We start from the raw sequence: 27677 nt of genomic DNA, 5'->3' as shown, positions 1-27677 counted from the left end.
AGTACTGTGGCCCGCATTGTACAATAATTCCAAGCGAACAAAGATCATGGTAATAGTACACGGTGGACAATTTTAAGCGTGAAAATGAAAATTTCTAGATAAGGTTTATGAATTCAATTTGAAATATTAATTTGGATATTGGCTGGATTTAATTTGAATTTGGATTGTATTTGAATCAGATTTGGTTTTGATTCAGATTTGATTTGAATTGAATTTTGATTAGGATTCAGATTGGATTTAGATTAGATTTGGATTGTTTTTATATTGGACTTGAATTGGATTTGGATTGGATTGCATTTAGATTAGACTTGGATTTGAATTAGATTCTTAACTCTGGATAAATTTGGATTGTTTTTATATTGTACTAGGATTGGATGAATTTTGATTGAATTCGACCTAGAATTTAACTGCTTTTTTGTTGGATTTGGATTGAGTTTAGATTAGGCTTCTGATGGATTTGGATAGTATTGGAGATTGTTTTTATATTGGATTTGGATTTTGGATGGATTTTGATTGGATTCGCCTTAGATTTGAACTGCATTTGTCTTGGATTTGGATTGGATTCTGAATTCTGATTAATTTTGGATTGTATTTGGGTTAAATTAGAGTTGAGTTTGATCTGGATTTGGATTGGATTTATATTAGACTTGGTTGGGATTTGGACTTCTGATGGATTTGGATTGAATTCGGATTAGATTCGTATTAGATTTGAAATGGATTTTTGTTGGAATCGGATTAGATTTAGAAAAACTCGTCTATGACAAGCATGTTGCTAGGAATATGTGTTCAGATTAAGGACAATCATGGCGGAGTCCAAAAATGGCTGTCCCAGCCCTCGAGTCGCGATTTTCCTCTCACGAATGTAAATTTAGAGGCGATTAAATCATCTTAAAACGATTTTTTCGTGATTTAGAATGTATTTGATTTGGATTCGAATCGGATTCAGATTTTATTTGTGTTGTATTTTATTGGATTCACATTCCGGATTTCTCTAGCAGCAGTTTACATTGATTCGGTTGCAGTTACTCATATATGACCAAATTTGGTCCCATATGAGTATCAGAAACTGATTTACAACAATTATTTGGATTAGATTTAGATTGAATTTGGATTGGATTTGAATCGAATTTTGATTAAATTTGGATTAGGCCAATACAAATATTTTGAAACTATTTTGTCTCCCCCCCCCGGCTAAAAAATAATATTTTGAGGGGACAACAAAATAATATTCGGATAATTTTGTTTGAGGATTTTCAAAACATTCTTTGACAAATCCGAGGAGTTTATTTTTTATTTTTTTTCATTTTAATATTTATTTTTTATTCTCCCTCTCTCCTCCCTTGACCTTTCCGAGATCAGTGTTAATTAAATATTTGTAACGGCCTTAGGTTTAAATAACATTTTGATTGGATTCGAATGAGATTTGAATTGTATTCAGAATGGATTAGAATTTTATTTAAATTTGTATTGCATTTGATTTGATTTGTTTGAATTGGATTTGATATAGTAATAGTAGTAGTGGGACTCTACTATCTATCTATCTACTCATCTGTAGAAACGAAATTCCCTGATTGAAGTTTTTTTCAGGTGCTCTACATTTATTTTTAAATTTAAAAAAAAGTTCAGATTTTTGCAGCAAAATAATCAATTCAAACAAGTAAACATTGCGAAAGACGTTTCTCAAAAAAAAAATATTGGCGGTCTTACAACATTTTTCCTCGTCCTCTTTTTCTTCTTATTGGCAACATTACATCTCCCACATAGGACATTGCCGCCTCGCAGCTTAGTGTTCATTAAGAACTTCCACAGTTGTTAACTCCGAGGTTACCATTTTTGCATTCGTATATCATGAAGCTAACACGATGATACATTCATATGCCCAGGGAAGTCCAAAATAATTTCCAACATTCCCCAAAAAAATTCCTAGACCTGATCGGGAATCGAACCCAGCCACCTTCTGCATGGTCTTGCTTTATAGCCCTGACTCGTAAATTACTTAAAACCTTCTTTAGGAAATCCCTCCAAGAATTCTATCGCAAGTTCATCCAGAAATTGCTTCAATCAAAAATTCCTTCAGGTATTCCTTCTAAAATTCCTCCAGGAAATGAATTCGGAAATACCTTCAAAGGTATTCTGAGAATTGCTCCGTAATTTCCCTTAGGAATTCCTTCGGAACTTCCTCCAGAATTTCATTAAGGAATTCCTGTCGGGTCTTCTTCGTAAAGTACTATGGAGATTTCTTCAGATATTCCTTTAAAATTTCTTCAAAAATTCGACGATTTTAATTCCTTATTTTCTTTAAAAAATAACTTTAGAAAACTTTTTAAAGAATTGTTCTGGATTTTTTTTGGACTTTCTTTGGGAATTCCTTCAGAACTTCGTACGAATATTTCTTCAGAAAATCATTTCACGATTCCTTTGTAAAAGTTTCTTTAGAACATTCCTCGAAGTGTTTTAAGGAATTCTTTTAGAAAGTCGTTGGGAGTATTTCCCAACATATTTCCCAAGTTGATGCAAAAGTATGAAACTGATGTCGCTCCAGTTTGTGTGACCAACATCTAGTGTCATCAAACGTAGCAGTGATCATTGAAGCAAAATAGTTTTAAATGGCAAAATAATTGTAATGGTTACAGCACCAATAGCGTTTTAGTACTTATGCTCTACTGGAAATACATTCAGAAAATGCTTCGGATTTCTTTTAATTCCTTAGGGATTTTTCAGAAATTCATTCGAAAATTTATTTACGAAAACTTTAGAAAACACTATTGTTCTGGATATTCCTACGAAAATTCCTGAGATTCCTTTACGATCTTTTGGAAATTTTAAAAATTTCTTCGTGAATTCATATGGAAATCAATGCTGGAATTCCTAGAGGAGATTATTTCCAGTATTTGTTGGGGAAATTCTTCCAGAAACTTCTCCGAATTTTTTTTCGGACATTTCTAGTGAGTTTCTTTTAGCATCTCTTCTACAAATTCCTTTGAACCTTTGGAAAATTGTTCAAAATTTCCATAGTAATTGATTTCGAAATTCGTTCGGGAGTCTATTCATAAATTCATTTTGGAATCCTTCTTTGAAAATTTAGATTCTTTGAAAATTCTTTTAGGAATTCGTTCGAGAATACCTTTAAAAATTCCTTTGAAAAATCCATTCGAAATTCAATCGAATATTCCTTGAACAAAAATCCTTCACAATTTCCGTAAGTTTTTTTTTTTTTGAAAATCCCTTCATGTTTTCCTGCGGGAATTCCTTAAAGAATCATTTCGGAAACTCCTCCTGGATTACCTTTAGAAATTCCTCCATGAATTCTTTCGGGACTCATCTAGAAAATTCCCCCAGAAATAATTTAGAAAATTACGCTAATGATTCTTATGAACACGCCTTGAGTGATTCTTTTGGAAAACAAATTCATCTGAAAAATGATCCAGAAATTTCTCCGAAAAGAACTGGAACTGCCTTGAAATCCCTAATTATTTTGTATTTTTTTAATACATTTCTGAAAAATTTCCGAGGGAATTCTCAAAAGAGTCCACAAAGCAATTCCTAATTGATTTCCCGAATAAATTCTTTGCTTTATTTAGGAATTGCTTCGGGAATTATTCAGGAATTCCTTGGAAGCTGGTTAAACTTTTTTTATTGGTCCATGGTTCTGAACAACGACGTGTTCAATTATTAAATTGTTTGATTTTTTCATGTTTTCATTTCCCTGATTGTGTCAGAAATTATCTGATAATTCCAGAATTTTTCCATGTTTTCCAGGTAGTAGTCACCCTGTGGAAATTCCGGAAAATTCTTTTTAAAAATTCCGAAGAATTTTCCTTGGTATTAAAAAAAATCCGGTGCCAATTAGAATGAATTTCCTATGGAAACTACTAATAATTTCCATTGAAATCCAAAAAAAGGTCCTTATTTGAAAAATCTAGCGCGGAAAATTTCTGGTGAAAATTCCAGCGAGTTTCCCGTAAAAACTCCTCAGAGTCTTCCGCGGATATTCCGAAAAATGTTCAGTGTAAATTTCACAATGCTCAACAAAAACTCAACAGGAACATTCCGATAATTTGCTAAACAATTTCCTGTACAAAATTTGGAACAATTCTGAAAAGTTTCTCATGTAAATTCCGAATAATTTTCCGCTGAAATTCCAAACAATTTGTCATGGGAATTACAAAAAGCTTCAAAGTAGTTCCTGTGGAAAATTCGAAAACAGTTTTCAATAAGGCCGATACAAATATTAAAAATCTATTTTGTCTCCCTCCCCCTCGGTTTTTTTTTTTAAATAATATTTTGAGGGGGCAACAAATTTTCAAATCATTCTTTAACAAATCCGAGGAGTTTTTTGATTTTTTTCATTTTAATATTTATTTATTATTATCGGTGCACGGTAGATCTACCGCTATCGGTTTCTTGTTACAACATTACACATTTTAATTGCATAATTTACTTTTCAATCCCGAGAAAAGCCGGGTACATAAAGCTAGTATAATATATTATAGCTATCTTGTCATTCTATGTTCATAACAAACCTTTATAGATGAGGAGGGGAAGAATGTAGTGTATAAGATCAAGATTATAAACTACTTTCGTTCTCGGTAAAACAGGTGGATCAAGTTTCCCCACCTTTCCCTAAAGTCTGGACTAAATTATTGGGAAGTGACAGTGGCGTAGCCAGAAAATTGGTCTGGGGGGGGTTTTCCGAACATTTTTTTTTTCTCGGAAAAAAAATTTCTTCTAAAAATGATGTCTCTGGGGGGGGTTTTATGCCCAAAACCACCCCCCTGGCTACGCCACTGGGAAGTGAATAAGGCTTACCAAAACAGTTTTTTTTTGTGTCTTTATTAAGGAGACTTTCAGCCCTAGGCAATCACAACTTGTAAGTGGCTAGACGCGTGGTCTATCGGTTATCGCGCAGCTACAAACCAAGAAGACCATTCTAAGGGTGTCTGCTTTTGATTGCGATTTGCGATTTTTTTTTGTAGAAAATTGTCACGATTTCCCTGGACCTGAAAGTATCATCGTGCTAGCCCCATGTAGATATACGATTGCAAAAATGGTAACCTTGACTTAGAAAATCTGCAGTTAATAATTGTGGCAGTGCTGCTGCGAGGCCGTATTGTTGCTGTGGGGAATGTAATGCCTACAAAGAAAAAAACTCAAAGGTGCAGCCCAATCGGGTTGTACGCAAAGGTGACGTAGGACTACGTATCTATTTGAAATTGATGGTATTTGCCATAATAATTTGTGTCGTTTTATTTACATTGAGCAAACTGCTCCGAGGCCAACTGAACCAAGAAGTCGAATAGTTGTTCCCAGATGGATGGACTTTGAGTCTCTAACCGTGGAATTAACATGACTCATCGGCCGCTGAAGCCACTCGACTGGCTTTCAGTCGGGGACATCACAATCCTTACTCTGCCACGTACGCTTACATCGCGGGCGAAAACCAAACGTTGCAAATAAATATATTTGCGTTTGGTTTCACGCCACTTCTGATTCTGCTTATTTATCCTTTATTTCGGCCATTTTTGAGGGTGGCGTCTTCCAAAAAGGTCTTTATACAAAAGAAGGTTGATCCGATAATCCGATATAAACTTTCTTCAAAGTGCAAAACTCAATCGTAACTAGCAAATTTGATAGCGCGGCGGTGGGAGAAACAATCCATTTTCGCAATTAACTCTTTCTTACTATAAAATGCTGGTCCTGAGAAGAACCAATTTTCTTTTCCCAATGCGTCTTTCCAATAACTAACTGTATCCAAACGTTTGTCAGCACCTTACATTGAAATTGTCCGACCGCCACTTGATGGTTTTTCGCTAAGTTTCCATAATTTTGAAATTTAATTTTCAGCATTGCCACTGCTATCCACGCCTTCGTGTTGCTGTGTCCGCTCCGCTGCATCAAATTTTGTCGAACCGCTCATTCCGCTCTTTCCGCGGAATCCCGAACAAAATGGCTCGCGCGCGCCGGAAAGCAGCTTTCTTGTATTCAATAAATTAAGCCCGTTAGCCCCGCCCTTTTGTGAGCTGATATGGGTGTGAATATAATGTGCACTCATAACGATTAATGAAGGGGCGGTGCTAATGGAATTACTTCATTAGATATAAGAAAACTGCTGCTCAATCGTAAATAGCGAATTTGATAGCGCGTCGGAGGGAGATGATGAAGTGAATTTGAATGGATGGAATCACTAACAGCATCCAAGCTACCACACCAAAACCGATGCCACCGAAACAGTCCATTTTCGCAATTAACTCTTTCTTTTCATAAAATGTTGGACCTGAGAAGAACCAGTTTTCTTTTCCCAATGCTCCTTTCCAACTGACTGACACCACAATTTGTAATGAATTTTCAGCATCGGTACTGGCGGTGCGGGATCGCCACAGTGCTATTTCTATGGTCAACCCTTTCTTCATATGAAATGCTGGTTCGTTGAGGTTGAATGATCTGCAGCAACACATCGAGCACCACCACCAATGCGATGGATTTTCTTTAAAAATGTTATTAGCGCCTCCGTGATGCTATGTCCGCTCTGCAGCGATCGCTTTGATGCGTCTGCTCTGCGTGAAATCTTGTTCTAACTGAAGATTAGATCCAAACCCGCAAGTGATTGATTTTTGATGTCTGTGCTAGTGATGCATGTTCGTGATTGGTTAGTTTACCTATTTCTAAACTTTTTATCAATTATCTATACTAAATAGTTAAAAATAGTATTTTCATATAAATGCAAAGAAGCGTTGACTCATCCTTGATCGAATGGTCCAAAAAATTGAAAATCCATCGAGAAACAGCTGAGATATTAAAGTTTAAAGTCTATCATATTTTCGTGACGGTCCCCGATTTTCGCAATCGTAAAGTGTACCCCAATATAGAAAACACAGACGTAGTCTTACGTCAAAAAATAGCCAAACATTTTCCTAGTCTCAAGTGTCTACCACGGCCAATCACATTCAACGCATCATCAGGTTACAGTTCATCAATTGTGTGGCATTTAAAAACAAGCCCACTGAACTGGAACCGTATCCTCGCCGTATACGAATAACGGACCAAAAAGAGGATGCCCAAATACAAAATCCCACGAGAAGGAATCCCGCGAATTGGCGACCAACGGCGACCACGGCAGCGTGTAGCGCGCATTCGGAATCATCAACAAGAGCAATTTATTTTGATATGCTGGCTGGCTACTTTTGGTTGTTCGTTCACTAACAACTGGTCATGTATTTTTAATCAACCGAAGTCATTTTCCTCGGACGGAAGACTATGCGTTCGGCCAAAAATGTGATGAAGCGAAACGTTCGAAGAAAACAAAAAAGAATCTCTTCAGAATTCAGATGCTAAACGCTTTGTGCCGATGTGATGCGATGGTGGGCTCCGAAAAACAAAAAAAATACAACGGGCAAGGTGTCCAAAAGCTCGTGAGCAGACGAGGCAGCATATGCTCGAGGGCAACGTCGTCGTCGCAGCAGGCATGTAATCAACGTACGCGCGAGTACGAATGAATGTGACTGATACGAGGCAGCCACTGATGATGATAATGATAATGATGATGATGAAAATGATGGTTGGAAATGATGATGACGGAAGCCCCCGAATCGGTTGTGTGTAGGTGTGAAACGAGCGCTAGACAGCGAGAAAGATACTACGCAACAAACTGTGAGATATTTTATCTGCGTTTTGTCATGTCGTCTAGCTCTCTTCTGGGATTGTTCGGTTGACGTGGTAAGGCCTTATCAGACAGGGGGTTAAATGCTTTGAGGAAGATGCATTACCATGCATTACCTGATGAGTCATATAAATTTCACAGAGTGTGCTTTTCAAACTAGAGTACATAAAATTTTTAGTATATATTTTTCTATGTTAAAATTAAATGAAGATAAGTCTTCAAACGCCTCTGTCATCGAGTAACTTGGAGCTGTTGCTTTCCTATCTTAAGTCTGCAGCTTCGCACACTGAGAAAGAACGAACGGTGGCGGGACATGCAGTGCTGCAGACTCTCTCTTGCTCAATCTGTGTGGAAGTCGAGTCGCAGGCCAGCTGTAGTTGGTAGCACTATATGACTGACTGCCTGCCTACCTCCACTCTGTCACGGTGGACCATGCTGTTATTAAGCCTGTGCTGCGAGCGTTAATGTGTGTATAAGAGTCCCATCGAGTTTTACGGCCCCAGCCAGCCAGCCAGAGGAGATCCCTTCTCGCTCGCTCGAGTCGACTGATTGCGAATGAAGCTGATCGTCAGGTTGGCGCCAAACAAATAATCTCAAATTCTCAAACCGCTGCTGAACTGAACTCACTCGCTCATGAAACTCGAGCTCGAAGGCGAGGAATCAAACAAATACCGGACTACAGCTACCAACGCGTTGCCTCCCCGCTGCTGTTGCTTGTTGCTTTTTGCAAGCTTGGTTTATGTGATAATGGATAAAATACAAGGATGACGAAAATTGGGCAAGTCTTTTAAAATTTAGCAATTCGGGCTTTGCTCGTTCAGTCTCTATATAATATCAATGGTTGTTGTTTTACGAAATTGTTTATTATTTTAACTTGCAGATTTAAACTTGTCTTGCATTACGTTCGTGTACGCTGAAGCATTTAAACTTGTCTCCGTAAAGAGCGAATTTGATCAAGTTTTTAAATTAATTCAGAACATATAGATCAAAGAATTTGAAATTCAGACAAAGACGTCTAATTTCCAAAACGACAAGTTCAATTCTTTCCGATTTTATTTGTGAGAAAATAAACGAATCCTTACGACGCTAGACGTAAAGAATCTCTTGATAACTATAAAATAGAAACCAGGTTTTATTTAGAAAGTAGTTCTATAAAACGAGGGAATCAAAGGAATGTTCGTCGCTGTTAGAACCAGATGTAAAAATTTGTTGAATCCGAAAATTAACATTTTTGATAGAAAATTAGCGCCTTGGACATAATATTTTCAACAAACTGCCCCTGCATGTAGCTTTGTTTTCTTTTTGCCATTTATTATAGAATAAATGAACAGATTCGTTTATAATATCATTTAGATAAATGGTCGTAATCGCAGCATTACATTCAATATTATTATTATCTATGATGTAATTTATCTCGCATCATTCATTTCGAATAGATACAACTACATATTCTGTAAACGTTCTGCTATGGTATCAAAATCAAGATTGCAACAACGGTTGATAAAGAGTTAACAGCTGTTGGTAGTTATGCCCTCACCTCTGCCCATAACATCCGATCCACTGAACCCTGCTGAATAGACAAAGTCCGCGAGCAAAAACTTTCCAGAAGCAGATTATAACAACACCAGAATCCAACAAGTGGCTTATAGCTCGCGCCTTATCGCGACGCCAAACATTGATCCGTGGTGCAAACATTCACAGCAAGCGACGGAGACGCACAGTGGGACAAATTCGTATAATGAGAACCGAAACCCATTTTCCAGCTGTTGTATTAGTTTGTCAATTTTTTACTCTCATCAGACTAATCAACTTAAAAACCGCATTTGTCGGTGCTTTGCATAGTGCTTGTATAATTGATCTTTTCCGTTTTTTTAATTCGCCCCTCTGTGCGACGTTGAAAAAATACAATCAATACATGACTAATTCGAGAAATCGTGAAACAAGTTTATCAGCTAGCTTCCCCACACTGCTACGCTGATACGACAAACCGCGACAAAGGCGAGATGGTGCTCGTCAGCAAAAAATATGTATATTGCTCCGGTGAAATAATAAAAGCTGACGACGACACGAGCGCTTGATTAACTATTCTTCTATTTTAACTTTTAATTAATATTTTTCCACAATCACTGTGTGATAGTGATAACTAAGTTTTAATGAGCATAGGCATCATGGGCGTTCCATTTGTATTTGCTACTTCGTAATTGACTAGAACTAAATAAATTGTACAGAGAATAAAATGAATGGGGGTTGGGATTGACTATCCATTCACAATATGTATACACAATTGGAAAGCACCGGCAATGGTACCGGCGTGCCAGTCACGTTCTTACGGTGGTATACTGCCGTTATACGCATAACTGTCCCATGTATATAGGGAATCCCAGCAAACACTAATATGCGTATGACGGCAGTATAGGAAGTGAAGGATTGCTAAAGGTTGACTCACTCAAAATCTAGACGTACTGCGTTTTTACAAAGATTCTAGTGATTGATTCTCAATTTTTTTGACAGCAAATTGTTTAGAAAGCTCTCCTCTTTCAGTGGTGAACATTTTGATACGATCTGTTAAAGTTCAATCTATTATGGAAGCGGAAAGATAGTATAAAAGTATGGACATCCGCGTAAGAAAAACGCAAGTATTGAATTTGCCATGAATTTGGTAGAAGATTGTGTGCCCATGTCACCGGAAAATGTTTCTGAAAGATTGAAATTTGTGATTGCTGATAAATTTGCCAAAAAACGATGATTTGGACAGCTGCAGACAAAAACGGCTAATTTGCTTGACAAATATACTTAAAGTTCTGTATAGAAAAGTAGCTGAAAATGTAATCTACCCTTCCTCAAAGTATAAAGTGGCCATCAAAGTTTTGACCAATCGATCTCCGAATAGGGTCCTCCAGTCAGCCTTGCGAGCAAAGGCGTATGATGTTTTTGAGTGGGAAACATTATCGACACCCTGCACTCATTAAATGGCGGCCATGTACAAGCTTTCAATCAATAATTGAGGAAATGCTAGTAGAATAGTTGGAAAGTTGAAAAGCAGGCCAAGTTCCAGTTGGAATGTAGAATCATAGAAGAAGAAGACGATGAAGAAGTCCAACCGAGAGACGTCTTAGTGGTACCGTTACAATAGGGTGGAATTAATCGAAAAAGACCTTAACCCAATGAGCTAGACTTTACCACGCTGATCTGCGCCACCTTAGTAAAGTCTAGCTCCTTGACCTTAACTCACCACAGTGCCAGTGTCTTAAAATTCTTCCGATCTGGAAATATTGGCAATTGGGCGCGCGGTAGACTGGAAAAGTAATCGTGCTGAAATGAAGAAATGGTCGTATTAAATGAGATCACCTTTACGTATAAATGATTGCCTTAGTTGTTTTAGTTATAGTTTTATTTTTCCTATTTTCAAATTTTAAATCATTAATTTTGTCTTGATGTGAATCAGCTGAGGTGAACCCAGGAGGGTGAAACGCCTGTCATCCGCGGTACAATGGCACTCTACCCAACATTGTTTTTGGTACTGCTGTTTTTGGTACCCAGTTTCTGGGTGGTATACCCGAATTCAGCTGCTCATTTTGGGTGATTGGTTCGTACGCAGCTAGTGCTAATTATCGGCAATTAACTTTTCCTGGCGAAAACTTGCAATTAGTTGAGGTTTATCGAACCTTTTGTGTTTGTATGGCTTTATTATGTCGAAAAATAGCCCGTCGATACTTCCGTAGCTTTGTTATCATGAATTAAACGAGATTAAAACAAAAACATTGTACGCCATATTGAACGAATGGTGGGTAGGCGTATTAGCCTTCTCTTCAGTCCCCTGGGTGAACCAGCCCAGGGCTAAAAACCTCATAAAGAAATAAAGAAAAAAAAATCACTAATTTGATTAATGTCTAAATTTTTAAATCTCCAAATTTATGAATTTTCAAATTCCTAAATTTATTTTTTTTTCAATATAAAAATTTTTTAGTTTCTAAATTTTCAAGTATTTCAGTTTTTAAATTTTTGTTTTTTAACTCCTAAATTTTTAGATTTTCACATTTTTTAAATATTTTAATTTGAAATGTAGGGGGAAGACGGCTTTGGCAGGTTTTGTTCTATTATTGGCAGGGGGTTTTTGTCGACCAAATTTTATAAAATTTGGTCACAATATTCTTTGATATGCAAAGAATGTTTGGGCCAAATTTGAGCCTAGTCAGTCATAAAAAACCCCCCTGCCAATAATAAAACAAAATCTGCCAAAGCCGTCATTCCCCCTATTTGATTTTTTTTAAGTTTTCAAAGCTTAAATTTTTAAATTTTGGAATCTTCAAATTATTTTTTTGCATATTCAGGTATAAATCTTTAAATTTTTAAATCTTAAAATTTTCCAATTTCTCAATTTTATATTTTTTTATTTTTAAACCCCATTTTTTTATTTAAATTTTCAAAAATGTAGTCAAAATACAAAAATAAATAATTTTCAAAGTTTTTATTTTGAAATTTTTTAGCTTTAAGTTTTAAAATTTTGGAATTCTTAAGTATGGAATTTTTTAAATTTCCACGTTCTCGAAAATTGAATTTATTTTCAATTTAAAATTTAAGAAATAAATTTTTGGGTGTTAAAAAAATATATATTATTTTAAAAATTTAATAAAATGTGTAGGAATTTATATTATTTTATATTGAAATGTTTTAATTTTTAAATCTTTTGAAAATTGACGTTTGGAATTTCATTTTTCCTCTTTGAAATATTTAAATCTGGGGATTTTTAATTTTAATTTTTTATTTTTGTTTTCAAATTCCAAAAACTTAAGCTTAGCTTCTCTTAGACTAAGCTTAAACTGACTGTACATATTAATGGTTGCTACTCCGTGATGTTTTCGAATTCCAGAAACTTAAAAGTAAAAAAAAAATCATTTAATTTTTTATTTTTTGATAAATCTTTGAATTTTTTAGTTGAGGTCAATTTTTGTTTATGTTTTGTAGTTTGCAATTTGTTAAAATTTTCAAATAAAAAAAATCATATTTGTTTCAATTTAAAAAAGTTTTAAACAATTAGCCAGGCTAGGGTTGCAAGTCTCTTTGAAAATGATTTAATTTTTTTTTGGGTAGTTGAATTTTGAATTCTCTAATTCGTTAATTTTTTTTTCAATTCGAATATTTTTTTAAGTTTTCCGTTATTTTTTTTTTGTTTCCCCAAATTTGTGTTTTTTTTTAATTTTTTCATTTTTTTAATGAATAATAAAACACGCTTTGGCAGGTTTTGTTCTATTATTGTCAGGGGGGTTTTTCCAAAAATAAATTGTGCTCAAATTTGGCCTAAACATAAAACCCCCTGACAATAATAGAAAAAAACTGCCAAAGCCGTCATTTCCCCTATATAAAATATTATTTGATATCTGTATTTTATTAGTTTTTGAAATCATTGATTTTTTTAATTTTTACGTTCTTGTATTTCTTTTTTTTAATCTATTGTTTATTTGAAAGGCTCATTTGCCGTGAAGCGTTGCGGAGCCGGAATCATGTTTTTAAAAATACAGTTTATTATGATTCTTATACACTAATGTTAGTTTTGGGGAACCGTAAGACTCGCGGTTTGGTCGAGGTTAGGGAATACAATAATATTGAAGGAAAGGAAGGGAATTTAGGGTGCTTAAATTCTTGTATTTCTTGTAGAAAAAACTTTAATTCACCAAGTTTTGAAAAAGGATCATTTTTTTTCATTTTTCAAATGTTGCAATTTTTTATGAAATCCTTAAATGCAATGTTGAAATCTTGATTTTTTTTTTAGTTTTTATAATTTCTAAATTTATAATTACTTTTTAAAAAAATTTCAAATACATTATTTTAAATTTTGAGCCTTTAAATTTTTAGTTTTTTTAAATTTTTTTTCCAATTTCCGAATTTTTAGAATTTAATTTTTTTAATTTTTCAACTTTATTATTTGTTTAATATGGGGAATGACGGCTTTGGCAGGTTTTGTTCTATTATTGGCAGGGGGGTTTTTATGACTGACTATGCTCAAATTTGGCCTAAACATTCTTTGCATATCAAATAATATTGTGGCCAAATTTCATAAAATTTGGTCGACGAAAACCCCCCTGACGATAATAGAACAAAACCTGCCAAAGCCGTCTTTCCCCTTAATAAAATTCTTAAGTTTTTTATTTTAAAATTTTTATTCTTTTTTTAAGTTTTAATTTTTTTAATTCTAAATTTTCAAATATATTTACCTTAATTTTTTAAATATTTTTAATTGTTTTAAATTTTTAATTTTTTTAAATTTTTAATTTTTTTTATTTTTTTTTTTAATTTTTAATTTTTTTGTTAAATTGGTAAATTTTAAAAGTTTTACATTTTTAAATATTTATTTTAGTTTTTTTTTCATTTTTAAATTTGGACATTTGTTTTTAAATTCCTAATTCAAAATTAATTTCTAAAAATTCTTAAATTTTTAAATTGTCATATATTAAATTTTTCATTTAAACTTTTAAAAATTTTGATTTTTTTTTATTTTAACCAACATTTTTTTTATTTAAATTTTTTTCAATCCGCAAAAAAATAAATTTTTGGGTTTTCAAGAAATAAGTTTTTTTATTTTTAGACCTGAAATTAAAAAAAAAAAAAATCAATAGTAATTTATATTATTTTAAATTCAAGAATTCTTATTATCAATGCATATTTTTCAAATCCTTTGAAAACTATTAAATTTTAATATTGTAAATTTGTAAATTTCTAATTTTAGTTTTTTTTAAACGCAAAATTTAATATTTTCAAATTTTTGGATTTATTTTTATCTAATTTTAAGGTTTTATATTTGTATGTTTTTTATTCCAAAACTTCCTTCGAACATTTTAATTTTTAAGTTGCAATCCAGCTTTCCACGCTCGCCATAATGGCGGATGCTATAAAAAGTTTGACATTAACTGCTTCCAGACACTGAACTGAAATCATCGTCTAAGCAGGCGTTGATGCTCTTCGTCGTCAACGACAACCCAACATTTGTTATTTTTTCGACAACAATCTACTCGAGTATCCAACTTCAACATTTTTACATTTTTTCATATGAGTACATTTAATTTTTAATTCTTTATTTCAGAAATCTTAGTTTGGACATGAAAGCAATAGCAGTTCGAGGTTATTCTTAAAATTACTTACGGATTCCCTTGCCCGTCAAGCTCGCCTATAAGTGGTGGTCAGAAAAAGTTTTCTACATCCGTTCTCACTATCGCACGACCAAGATGAATACACAGCTAGGTGTTGCAGTCTGCCCAATTTATGGACGAGAAGAAGGCGGGGGTGAAAAATTCATTTTCGGTGCAAAACATAAACAAACCGGCTGGCTCTCCCATACTAAAATCCAAGATGGCTGAATCGTGAATTTGGCAGATTGGAACACCTAGTGGTGTATTCATCTTGCGCACGACAGCTTACCATTGAAGTAAAGAACCTTAAATTTACGGGAGAACGATTTTGTTGCTTTGCTTTGAGTCTTCTTTCGACCCCGGGAGATCTGTTCAGACCCAGAAGGTGAACTACCTAAGTCTCAAGCACAAAAGTCAGTATCCAACAGCTGGTGATCTTCGGTGGTTTGATTTTGTGGAGTTAAAATCACTGCAAACTTGAAGAGCTCTCCATCTTTGGAAACGTATTAGCCTTGTCGCTACACCGGCTCATAAACATCATGAACACTATCGGCTTACATAGAAGCTCGTATGTAACATTGTGTTCATGCGGCTTTAGACCGGCTGTTGCGACTCCAGATCCAGGGTTTCGACAATTACTGCTTTCGCATGTTGTATCGATGGAAAGGGGGGCATTCTTTTTCAGCGAGGAATTGTGCTTGGGCTTCATCCGACAAGTACGACGTTTTTCGGAATACGTCGGAATAATAAATTCTATACAAAGCAGTACTTTGGATAATATTCTTATGATAAACTGGACGGCAACGGTGTGTGTTATTAAGCTCCATGCCGATTGTTGTTTTTAGAAGTTGAGTGTATATTGAGGTGGAAGAGGTAGTAACTCACCAGCTACGGAAGCTGAAAAACGAGAAGACAGACAACATACGACTGCAGGAAAGTGGGTGTTCTGCTGGAAAGACGAGCGGTCGTAAAGACTCACGATGCGAGAAGTTTTTAGAAATCTGAGTGGCGTGGAGTGAAATGTGGTTTGCCCTAAATTAAGTCCGGGTCCCAATTTTTAGTAAGTCTTATCCCGAAAGACGTCGTACTTGTCTTGTCGGATGAAGCCCTAGCACAATTCCTCGCTGACATACAGCATGCTGAGACAGGAATGATCGAAGCCCCGAGTCTGCTGCGGCGTTTCCTGCGATACCAATCAACTACACGCAACAGCCGGTCTAAAGCCGCATACGAACATACGAACTTCTGTTTATGACGATAGTGTTCATGTTGTTTATATGCCGGTGTTGCTGCGAGGCTAATACGTTTCCGAAGATGGAGAACTCTTCAAGTTTTCAGCGATTCGATGTTGACAAAATTAAACCGCCAAAGGTCGCCAGCTGTTAGAGAATTACTTTCACGCCCACCCCGGGAGCTGGCGTTGGCTTAAAACCAGCAGCTTGGGGCTTAGGTAGTTCTCCTTTTGGGTCTGAGTAGATCTCCCGGGGTCGAAAGTAGTTTCAAAGCAAAGCAACAAAAACATTCTTCCGTAAATAAATATAATGTAGGTTCTTTACTTCAATGCGATAGTGAGAACGAATCCAGAAAACCTTTTCTGACCATAACTTGAAGGCGGGCTTAACGGGCAAGGGAATCCGTAAGCATTTTTAAGAATAACCTCGAACGGCTATTGCTGTTAGACATGGCTAAGATTTCTGAAATAAAGAATTAAAAATTAAAATGTACTCATACTTATGATAATGTAAAAATGTTGAAGTTGGATACTCGTGTCGATTGTTGTCGAAAAAATAACAAATGCTGGGGTGTCGTTGGCGACGAAGAGCATTAACGCATGCTTAGACGATAATTTCAGTTCAGTGTCGGGAAGCAGTTAATGTCAAACTTTTTATAGCATCCGCCATTATGGCGAGCGTGGAAAGCTGGATAATAGATTAATTTCTCCTCAATTTTTATTTTTAATATTTTAATTAATTATAATAATCTCAATTTATAGATCTATAAAATTGAAAATTTTAAAGTTTTAAATATAAGTTTTATTTTAAAATTTTTAAATAAATAATTTAAGATTAGATCCCTTTGAACGAAAAAAAAATAAAATAATAGAAGATAAAATAAAATAATAATAATAAAATTACAGTTTGAGATTTAAAAATAATAAATGTGAAAAATGTTAAAATCCCCTTAATTTAGAAATTTCTTAATCTTTTAAATTATTTAATTAAGGTTTACATTTGCAGTCAGATTTTTTAATTTTTAAATCGTAAAAGTTTCAAATTCTTGTATTTTTGCCTTTTTTGTACAACAAAGTTGTACCGAAAGGCTATATGATTGCTCCAAAAAATAACTTTTGATAGAAGGCCCGGAGACCCATAGTGTTATATAGCGATCGACTCAGCTCGACGAATTGAGGCGATGTTTGTTTGTGCGTATGTATGTGTCTGTATTTGTGTATGGGAACAAATTTTGTAGACACACTTTTTGGAACTTATCATTATCCAATTTACTCACAATAAGTGGCCCGGATGAGCGGCTGATATTCCCTGATTTAAAATCCTAAGCACGAGACGAGCCAGCCTTGGGCTGAAAGTCTCGATAATAAAGACAAAAAAAAATCCTAAGCCTCATCCATCCTAAAGCATTGTAAATCTATCTTCGAGTCACCACGAGTACTTTGGCTTCTACCCCTTTCTCACAAACAGTAAATAAAAAATTGATTTCGATTGTACATATCACAAAGAATCGTGGCTCCGTAAAGTGTTATACATGACTGAGGCTATCAAATAAACGAATTTGGAAAAATAAACTTTGTACCTTTTTTTCATTTTTTTAATTAGGGAGTGAGTGCTAGTAGTGGACCCCGTGCGTATAATGGACCCCCTGAACAAAATCTCAAATTAAACGCTGGAATCGACAATTTTCTGCAAGCTTCCGTCGGGTGAAGTTGCTTCATGTAACAGGACAGCAGTTCCATACATTTGATATGGACAGGAAAACAGAAATTCAGTTATATTAACTAATTTGTTAACGTAAATATGCTAAAGGGTCCATTACTAGCACATAAGGGGGGGTCCATTATAGGCAAAAGGAACATGTGGGAATGGAACATGTAAATCAAATGGGGGGACCATAATACGTATATAAACAAACTCGACGTTGCGTATTATGGACCCGGGGATGGCCATAATAGCTAGCTACAAAATTTTAAAATCCCTTTTTATTGGTAAAAATGAATGTTTTGGCTAGTTTTATGTACGAAACACGATGCTGGTACCTGTTGCTTGTCATCGAGTGCAACAGAACTACAGTTTGTCAAGAGGATCGCTCTATCGAAGCGACTGAAGTAAATTTTAGTCGTTAAGGGGTCCATTACTAGCACTCACTCCCTACTATATTTAAAAAAAATCAATCTTTAAACTTTCCAATTTCAAAACTCAAGAAAATTAAAAAAAAAATGAGCCCTTTTTTTGAACAATAAAGCCTCATTTTTTTATTTTTTTTATATTTTTTTAATAAAAAAAATATTTTTCATAATTTAGGGGCCTCTTCTTCTTCAATGGCTCTATATTCCAACTGGAACTTGGCCTGCTTTCAACTTTCCCACCCGAAAACATCTTAGGGCGAACCGATAATAAAACTCGCCATCTCCTGATTGGCAATCCTACGCCTTTACTCACAAGGCTACCTTAATCTTTTACATTTATAATTTGTAATTGTAATATTGTTGATTCTATGTAATTAAGCATTTTTTTGCCATCTGTGTTTCAAATGAATAAAATCTACTCAAGCTAAACACAACACCTACAGGATTTTAGTGTTAGTCATGTTCGCGGAATCACCCTTCCTCGATCAACACACAGCACCATCGGTTACCACCAGTCAGTCAGTGCCTTATCAGTGAAAAATAACTTTAAAAATAGAGCTTGCCCTCGGTGCAATCGTCGTCGTCGCGACCGCAAGGAAACCCCACTTTCCTTACACTCTATTCAGTGACATATCTCAGCGACTAGAAAATGGTACTGAAAGTTTGTGCCGTGGTGTAGTACTAAACACCAGAACAGTTGTGATTAATGTTCAATATACTTACACTCGGGTAGAGCACTTACGTCATCATCCACTCGACCGAGCGTGACTTCAAGCAGATGGGCAAACAGGGACTAAACAAATTGAGAATACTTTGTCGGCGCCCAATTATTTGAAGTGACATACACTTCTCATTGTTAAACTTTCTAAATTTACGTGGACAGTTTTGTAGTCCTAAATACGCACTGTCTGGCAACACATTAATACTTTTTTTACAAATTGAACTCTCTTCCCACCGTGTATCATCGTTAGAAATCAACCGCCAGAATCTCGAACAGGGCGACAGAACCGATTAGTAAGTGCATCGCCGCCCGACTCGATCGTCCACGACGACGGGCGTATTTGCATTGATATTCGATCGTCTGTCGCACGGGCTGGTGAAAATTCACCAGTCCTCGTCTCCTGTTGCTCTGCTGTACCTACAGCCACATCAGTACCTAATTCAAATTCCTGAAGCTTTGGCGTGTCGTTTCGCTCGTCGTCGCCTCGTTGGCTGATGATCGCGCGATTTATAAATAATCCCTGCTGCAGCTGTGCAGCGTGTGTCGTTGCTCGCAGTGGAATCGAACCCAGCAGCAATAATCTTGATCTCATCTTCCTTCTTTGACTCAGCTAAGGAAGCGAGTGGTTTTGCATTTCCACGAAGCAGTTAAAAAAGGCGAATGTCCAACGCCCACATGCCAAACCGCTGTCGATCGAAACCGCAAAAATGTGAGCTGCCATGGAGGATAAACAGCTAATATCATTGTTTGTTCAGATTAATACGAAATGGTCATTCGATGTGGTCAGCCGTGTATGTTGTTGGATGATATTTTAGTCTTCAAAAGCTGTTTGACACAATACTACTCTGTCTGGGTAAATTCTAAATTCTGGTGAGACTCATCTGCTTCAGGAAAATAGACCTTTTATTACAGTTAGTATAAACACTATATGTTTTGTTGTAAGGCGAGTACCGCTCTTTATTGTAAGTTTCTTCTTCTTCTTATTGGAATTACATCCCCACACAGGGACAGAGCCGCCTCGCAGCTTAGTGTTCATTAAGCACTTTCACCAGTTATTAACTGCGAGGTTTCTAAGCCAAGTTACCATTTTTGCATTCGTATATCATGAGGCTAACACGATTATACCATTATACCCAGAATTTTATGCCCAGGGAAGTCGAGACAATTTCCAATCCGAAAATTGCCTAGACCAGCACCGGGAATCGAACCCAGCCACTCTCAGCATGGTCGTGCTTTGTAACCGCGCGTCTGACCGCACGCTTATTACCGCTGATTGTAAGTTTACAGAATGTGAATTCGTTTTGTGTATCAGTCTGAAATAAATTATAAACTAAGCCTAATATTAGCAACACTTGCACAAAAAAGTCACTTGTTGCGCACTACATAAAAATGACAATAACTGAATGCTGCTATACGCACCACGCAAGTATATAATATATTCCCTAAAGGTGCCATGAAAGGACCCTATCAAGCCAAACCCCCAAAGTAGCGAAAATTATTGACTGCCATCGAGCCCTCAAGAAGATCCTATCCCTGAATTGAAACGTTGGCTGTGAAGAAAAATTGTCAACGCTATTAGCCGTGACTGAAAGCCAATCCGAAAGTTAAGTTACTTGAAAAAGGTACAGAGATCCATCCTTTACACGAAAATGATTGGATTAGTCCATTTAAAAAGTGATCAAAATTTGATGATCCTCCTCTTGCTCCGACAATGGCAAGGGATTCCCATTTGTCTGTATCAGTAAACCGAAAATGATGATCGTCCTGATAGAATGCGCTGCACACGCTTACCTCACTCATTCGCACTAGTGATTCAAGTGCGTCCCTCCCAACAAAAACAAAAGAAAAGAATCACAAAAGCATCAATTCGTTCCACCCGAAATGGCCTCTCTTCGCTTTTATTTCTGAAACCAGTCGAGGGGATTTCGTTCCAAGAATTGCCGGTCACCACACCACAACAACAAGATCGGTCTGGTTGGTTTGGTTCGGGCTGGATCGGAGTGGCGACGGACTGGCGACGATCGAGAAAGCCAAACGAAGAAAACAACATGCACATTTTTCTTAGACCAGAAGACGGGTGAGAGAATTCCCTCCCTGTAGCGTTTGTCAGACAGCCAACGATCCGAGTGGCGGCACCTTGTCGGCGGCGGTGACGACGACGACGATCAAGACGGCAATCCCTGAGAGTTATATTTTTACACGCACATAAAAAATGAGAGAAGAGGACTTGTGTGTTTATATACTTTCATCTTTCTTTATTTTTCTACGGTTGTTTTTTTGCCTCCTGCCTCTTTTTTTTGCTTCAGATTTTCCACTTGATCTTCCCGGTGAATACCCTCTTCCCAAGTCCTGATCCCACCTCGTTTGCCGATCACCCACGTTTCGAGTGATCCCAAATCATGTTTGCCGACCTTCCTCGGTTTTCCTCTCTGTCCATGCGAGGATGACGATCTCATGATGATGATGATCATCGCGCACGTTCTCCCGTTGTTCCTTCGTCACAATTTGCAGCACCACCACCGCCCGATCGTCGTCGTCTTACCTATTCGTGGTTCTTCATGTGAGATTTTCAGCAGTCACTGGCCCGATGATGTTCGTTCTTCGACTGCCGGGGATGTTTCGTTGGTCTTCTTTTCGTTTGCCAACCCCGTTCGTCCATCGTCGAGGGGATCGTCTCGCTGAGACGGCAGCGGGGTTCGCTGCCTGATGGGAAGCATAGAGCGAGCGCGTATTTTGCTGATACGATCGTTTCGTTTGGTCTTGTTACGGTGTCTTGCTCTTTCTCCTTTAGCTGTTTTGTTCTTGGCTCTTGATTGCTCGTTTTGAAATCTCAAGTGAATCAGCCGATTCTACAGCGCTCCCGGAGGCTTAATTCCGCGATTGATTTTTTTAATTTTAACGCAAAATCAGGATGAAGGCGGCGCGGTTCGAAACAAGCAGCTTTATAAAAATGAGCAAAAAGGTAATTATGGAAATTATCATTGAGGAATGTTTCAATTTCTAATAATAAGGCCGATACAAATAAAAAAAAAGACGACGGATTTTTTTTTGCTCAAAAATAATAATTTGATGGGGCAACACCTTTTTTTTCATTATAATATTTGTTTTTTATTATTCCCCTCGCCCTAATATGTAATAGCAATTTTTTTATTAGATATTTGTAACACCCTAAATGTGGCTATGGTGTCCAGTATTCAAAGAAAAGTTTTGTAAGCTAAAGTTTTGAATAAAATCATGAAACAGGTGTTAATGGGACTTATAATGTTTAGTAGAATTTGTTCTTTTAGATGTCGATCGCGTTTCCTGCTAATATAGGTTCAATCGATCACTTCAACCCATTTTCCGCCAACAATAGTGGTGTTGGTGTATTTTTCAATGCATTTTGGATGAGAACCTCAATCAATTTTTGAAATGACCGACTTAGCTGAAATTTTCAGAGAATATATCCTTTTCCAAAGCTAAATGTGTGGGGGTGCTAATATTTTCTGTCATATTCTCTCGACTGAGAAAGTCTAGCGAATACTACACCTATGTTTACGTTTAAATGTGGTTTCGCATTGACATGCGCATTTAGTTCACACTCCCCAAAATAAATTGGGAAACAATTTTAAACGAATTTGATTCGTTCGGAAGTTTTGGTCGTCCGTAAACAAACACATACTATTCGGTTCAGCGATGTTCCATGATGCATCACATCACCGGTGAACAAAGTCACTGTGTACAAGTGCTCGTTCGTTGCATGCTTCACCCCGGTGTGAGGCCAAGGCATGGGGACGAAGTCGTGCGTCACTGGTACTTACTTATGTATTTGCGTTGTGATAAGAAGACATCGTGCGAGCTTGCGACTTGATCAACGGTTATCACTCGAACCGGTGGACGCTCGATGGCTTGCATGGTGCACCGCACCGCCTGCCGCGGCCGCTGGGAATGAAGATGGGCTCGGACATGCATACGGTGGCGCGGGTATAGGGGCCAAATGTTAAGCTATGCCTAATCTCGTATCAAGATATATCAGCTGGTTTAGTGCTAATCGAGCTTTGTTTGTTTTTCCTTTATCTCCCCATTTCCAGAACCGAATGGCAGGAAGTCGGCGTCTGAGGCCAAACAAACGGATAAGAAAGATGCCAAAGTTAAAGGTGAGTGTGTGATAAAAGCGACAATTAGAGAAGTATATCCTAGTGAACCGAAATGTGTTATAAAGATATTGATTGACAACATATAGATTCCATGAGTTTTAAGAACCATTATTCATTATCTCTCTCCTTTGGTGTTGAACTTAATTTTAAGATTAAAAAAACATCTAAAAAAAAAGATTAAAAAACATTATCTCTCTCATCAAATGGCAAACTTTGTTTTAAACAAATAAATAATTAATGCAACAAAACAGTAAATATTAAACTTATGTGCATTCCATTTACTTTATATTAAATGCATTGGAAAGTTTTTGGGAATAATTTGAATAATTTGTTTGTAAACAAAACTTCTGATTAGCATTCGTGTTATTATCTTTAATGGAACATCGCATGGGACAATTAGAATGTAGACATATCTGTTATTAACTTTCTGAATGTTTCGAATATTTGTCCCGTCCGAAATTATTTCGTCAAATTTCAATTAGTTTTGTGTAGACATGAAGAATTTTAATCAATTATGATTCATATGTATTTATAAAAAGTGTGTCCTTTACACATTTTCCTTCTCGTTTTGTTAAAAAAATATAAATAAAAAGGACTATTTTAACTTTTTTGATTCTAAGATAGTCAGAGAGGTTTTTATCGATCAAACATAGTAAAACAGAGTAGACAATAGTAGACTAAATTTGAACGTCACAAAACGGACCTCTGACAATAATAGATCAAACCTACCCAGGGGCCGTCATTCCCCTATGACGGTATTTACCAGTTAATCACCGAATGGCTCTGCCTAGACAATACCCAGCAGATAACTGTGTAGCGTACCTAGTAGATAACATCCAAATTGCGACGAGCTGCTCTACCGTTCACCACAGAACGAGTGCTCGCGCTTGGCGGTGCTTTATTGGCGCTATTATATCATCTGTTTGTTTGCCTTTATCTCGTTGTGGGTTTGTTGTCACCCGAAGCTCTTGCGGTTTGCAAAAATTCACACCTCCGCTCGCGCTCGGTGTACAATCGGTCAAATTAAGTCATCACCCAATAATACGCATGTGATGTGGAGAATCTCTTCTTTTCCGATGTAGGTATTTGAGTTTTGTGATTGAATAGGAGGGAGTAGCCAACACTGAGACAGCATGAATATGTTTATATGATTCAAATGGCTTAAATTTTCATCCTTATGTCTTTGGGGTAGTTGATGATCTGGGTTTATCTTTAACATCAGCATAATAAACGTCTATAGCACTCATTCCGGAAGCACTGATGATGATAAGGACGCATTCTACATGCAGCTGGAACGTGAGAACGTTTTGGAATGTTCAGCGCTCATTAGCTGACGAACAAAAGCGACTGAAGCAACCTGATGTTGCCACTGCATACGCGCAGCATCTCGAGGCAGCGTTGCAGGAAGAGGGTGAGCTAGGGTACAGTTAATGCAGCCATCAACGACGCAGCGGAAAACAACGTCGGGTATGTAGGACGAAGTCGACGAAACGATTGGTTCGACGAAGAGTGCAGACAGATTCTGGAGGAGAAGGACGCAGCGCGGGCGGTCGCGCTGCAGCAAGGTACCCGGCAGAACGTGGAACGTTATAGACGGAAGTGGAGACAGCAGACCCGCATTTTTCAGGAGATGAAACGCCGCCTGGAAGAAGCGGAGTGCGAGGACATGGAACAGCTATGCCGTTCTCAAGAAACACGCAAGATCTATCAGAAGCTCAACGCATCCCGCAAAGGCTTCGTGTCGGGAGCCGAAATGTGACGGACGAACGTGTAGTGATTGATAGGTGAAAGCAGCACTACGAGGAACATTTGAATGGCGCTGATACTACAGGCAGTGAAAGTTAAGGCAGCGGAGGTGATGACTAGGTCAGTTCAGCGGTCGGTGGAAGCTAACCAGTCGCCAGCTTGAGGAAAGTTAAGGATGCCATCCAAAAGCTAAAGACCAATAAAGCAGCTGGTAAGCACAAACTGATAGTCAGAATCTGGGAAACTGAACAGCTACCAAAGGACCGGAAGGAAAGGGTTATATGTCCCATCTACAAGAAAGGTGACAAGCTGAAGTGTGAGAACTTTCGAGCAATTACTATCCCAAATGCCGCCTAAAAAGTGATATCCCAGATAATCTTCCGTATTCTGTCACCATTAGTGAATGAGTTCGTGGGAAGTTATCAAGCCGGCTTCGTTGACGGCCGCTCGACAACGGACCAGATCTTTACTGTACGGCAAATCCTTCGAAAATGCCGTGAATACCCGGTTCTAACGCACCATCTGTTCATTGATTTCAAGGCGGCATATGACAGTAAAGACCGCATGGAAAATTATGGACGAGAACAGCTTCCCTTTGAAGCTTACCAGACTGATCAAAGCAATGGTAGATGGTGTGCAAAACTGTGTCAATATTTCGGGCGAATACTCCAACAACACACTTTCGTGTCTGTTGTTCAACATTGCGCTAGAAGGTGTCATGCGGAGAGCCGGGTGTAGCAGCCAGGGTACGATTTTCAACACATCCAGTCAATTTATTTGTTGCGCGAATGACATGGACATTGTCGGCCGAACATTTGCAAAGGTGGCAGAACTGCAAACCCGCCTGAAACAATAAAAGTTGGACTGGAAGCAATAAAGGTTGGACTGGTGGTGAATGCGTTGAAGACATAGTTCATGCTTGTGGGCGGAACCGAGCGCGACAGGGAAGCAGTGTTACGATAGACGGGTATACCTTCGAGGTGGTCGACGAATTCGTCTACACTGGATCCTTGCTTTCGGCTGACAATAATGTTAGTCGTAAAATACGAAGGCGCATCATCTGTCGAAATCAGGCCTACTACGGGCTCCAGAAGAAACTGTGGTCAAAAAAGATTCGCCACCGCACCAAATGTGTCATGTACAAGCCGCTAATAAGACCGGTAGTCCTCTACGGACATGAAACATGGACAATGCTCGAGGAGGACTTGCAAGCACTCGGAGTATTCGAGAGACTGGTGCTTAGAACCATCTTTGGCGGTGTGCAAAGATAACGGTGTGTGGCGGCGAACGATGAACCACGAGCTCGCTCAGCTCTATGGCGAATCCACCGTCCAGAAGGTAGCTAAAGCCGGAAGAGTACGATGGGCTTCCGATCAGGAAGGTACAAGACGACGTGGAGCACATTCGAGGATGGAGAGATGCGGCCTCAAACCGTGTATTGTGGCGTCAAATTGTTGTTATCTGTTTAGATCAGCGGTTCTCAACCTTTTTCATATGAGGTACACTTTCAATCTTTTGCCTTTTACCTTTTTCATAAGAGGTAACCCCTATTTTATCGTCGTAATAAAAATAAGCGTAACTAATAAGATATATCAAAAACGCACCTGAGAGCTAAAGTGATATATGGATCTTAATTATTCACATGGTTTCTTTCCATAACATTTTCGTTGTTCCGTGAAATTTTCCAATTTAAATTAAGTTTATACATCCATCTACCAAGCCTATTGAAAGGAGCTTTTCGAACATCTTGAAAGGAAGGCTTCTGAGAACCTTGAAAAGAGGCTTTCAAGACTTAAAAATAGGCTTACGAGTCACTTGAAATGAGGCTTCCGTGATTCTTGAAAGAGGGTTCCGAGACTTCTGAAAGAACTCTAAACCATTCGGAAAGAGGCCTCTAAGGCGCTTGAAACCCTAGCAGCACAAATGTTCCACATAGGCCATTGCAACTCATATGTGACCAGATTTAGTCACAATCAAGATGCTGCAACCATTTTTGTCCAACTAATGCTGCTTGGAAAGGAGGCTTTCAAACCTCTTGAAATAAGGCTTTCGACCCTCTTGAAAAAATGCTTTCGAGCCTCTCGAAATAAGGCCTCTAAGAATCTTGAAAGGAGGCTCCCAAGCCTTTTAAGTCTTGGTTAAATAAGTTACGCGAAGTAATAACAATTAAAATAACGTCTGTATTTCGTAATGGCTTGTTAGAGAATGAGAGCAATTGTTATTTTTCACGAACAAGTAAATTGCTAAGGTGTTCGCCTCTATCTTCGATCGTATCGTTGTTTCCTATAGCTCAATATTAAGAAGAGACCTACGAGTCTCTTAAAATGAGGCTTCATAGCTTCTCGAAAGGGGCTCGCAAGTTTTTTGAAAGGAAGCTTCTTACACTCTTGAAATAAGGCTTCCAAGCCTTTTGGAAGGAGGCCTCTGAACGATCTGGAATGGGCCTCTAAGGCTCTTGCAGAAGGCTTCCGAGTCTCTTAAAAGGAGGCTTTCGACCATCTTGAAGGATGCTTCCGAGCTTCTTGAAAGGGACTAACGAGCCTATTGAAAGAAGGCATCTGAGACTATTTATAGAAGGCTTCCGAGCCTCTTGAAAGGAGGTTTCTGAACCATTAAGAAGGGGCATCTAAAGCTAGACCTCTGATCCTCATTGAAGAGAAGCATCCAAGCCTCTTGAAAGAAGGCTCTTGATATTCTTCAAAAAAGGCTTTTTAGCTTTTGATCATCTTGAAGAAAGCTTCAGAGAATCTTGAATGAAGGCTTCCAAGCCTTTTATGAAAAGGCGTACGAGACCCTTAAAATGAGGCTTCCGAGCTTTTTGAAATGGGTTCCCCAGCCTCTTGAAAAAATGCCTTCTGAAACTAGGGAGGAGCTTTAGAGCCGCTTTAAAGAGGACTTTTAAGCCTCTTGCAACGAAGCTATTTTCCTTTTT

General features: G+C 37.5%; 1 protein-coding gene across 2 annotated transcripts in view; it reads left to right on the top strand.

The window, feature by feature from the left end:
• The window catches only part of LOC134218309 (uncharacterized), a 131875-nt gene that overhangs the window by 49817 nt on the left and 54381 nt on the right, over nucleotides 1-27677 (top strand). For both annotated transcript variants that reach the window (XM_062697248.1, XM_062697247.1), the window contains exon 3: nucleotides 22934-22999. In XM_062697248.1, coding sequence (XP_062553232.1) covers nucleotides 22934-22999 — 66 coding nt within the window. The remainder of the gene's footprint in view (nucleotides 1-22933; nucleotides 23000-27677) is intronic.

Source organism: Armigeres subalbatus, chromosome 2 (assembly GCF_024139115.2).
Source record: "Armigeres subalbatus isolate Guangzhou_Male chromosome 2, GZ_Asu_2, whole genome shotgun sequence".
Lineage (NCBI taxonomy): Eukaryota > Metazoa > Arthropoda > Insecta > Diptera > Culicidae > Armigeres > Armigeres subalbatus.
The sequence above is the reverse complement of the archived record's forward strand: the minus strand, read 5'-3'. Positions and strand labels throughout refer to the sequence as shown.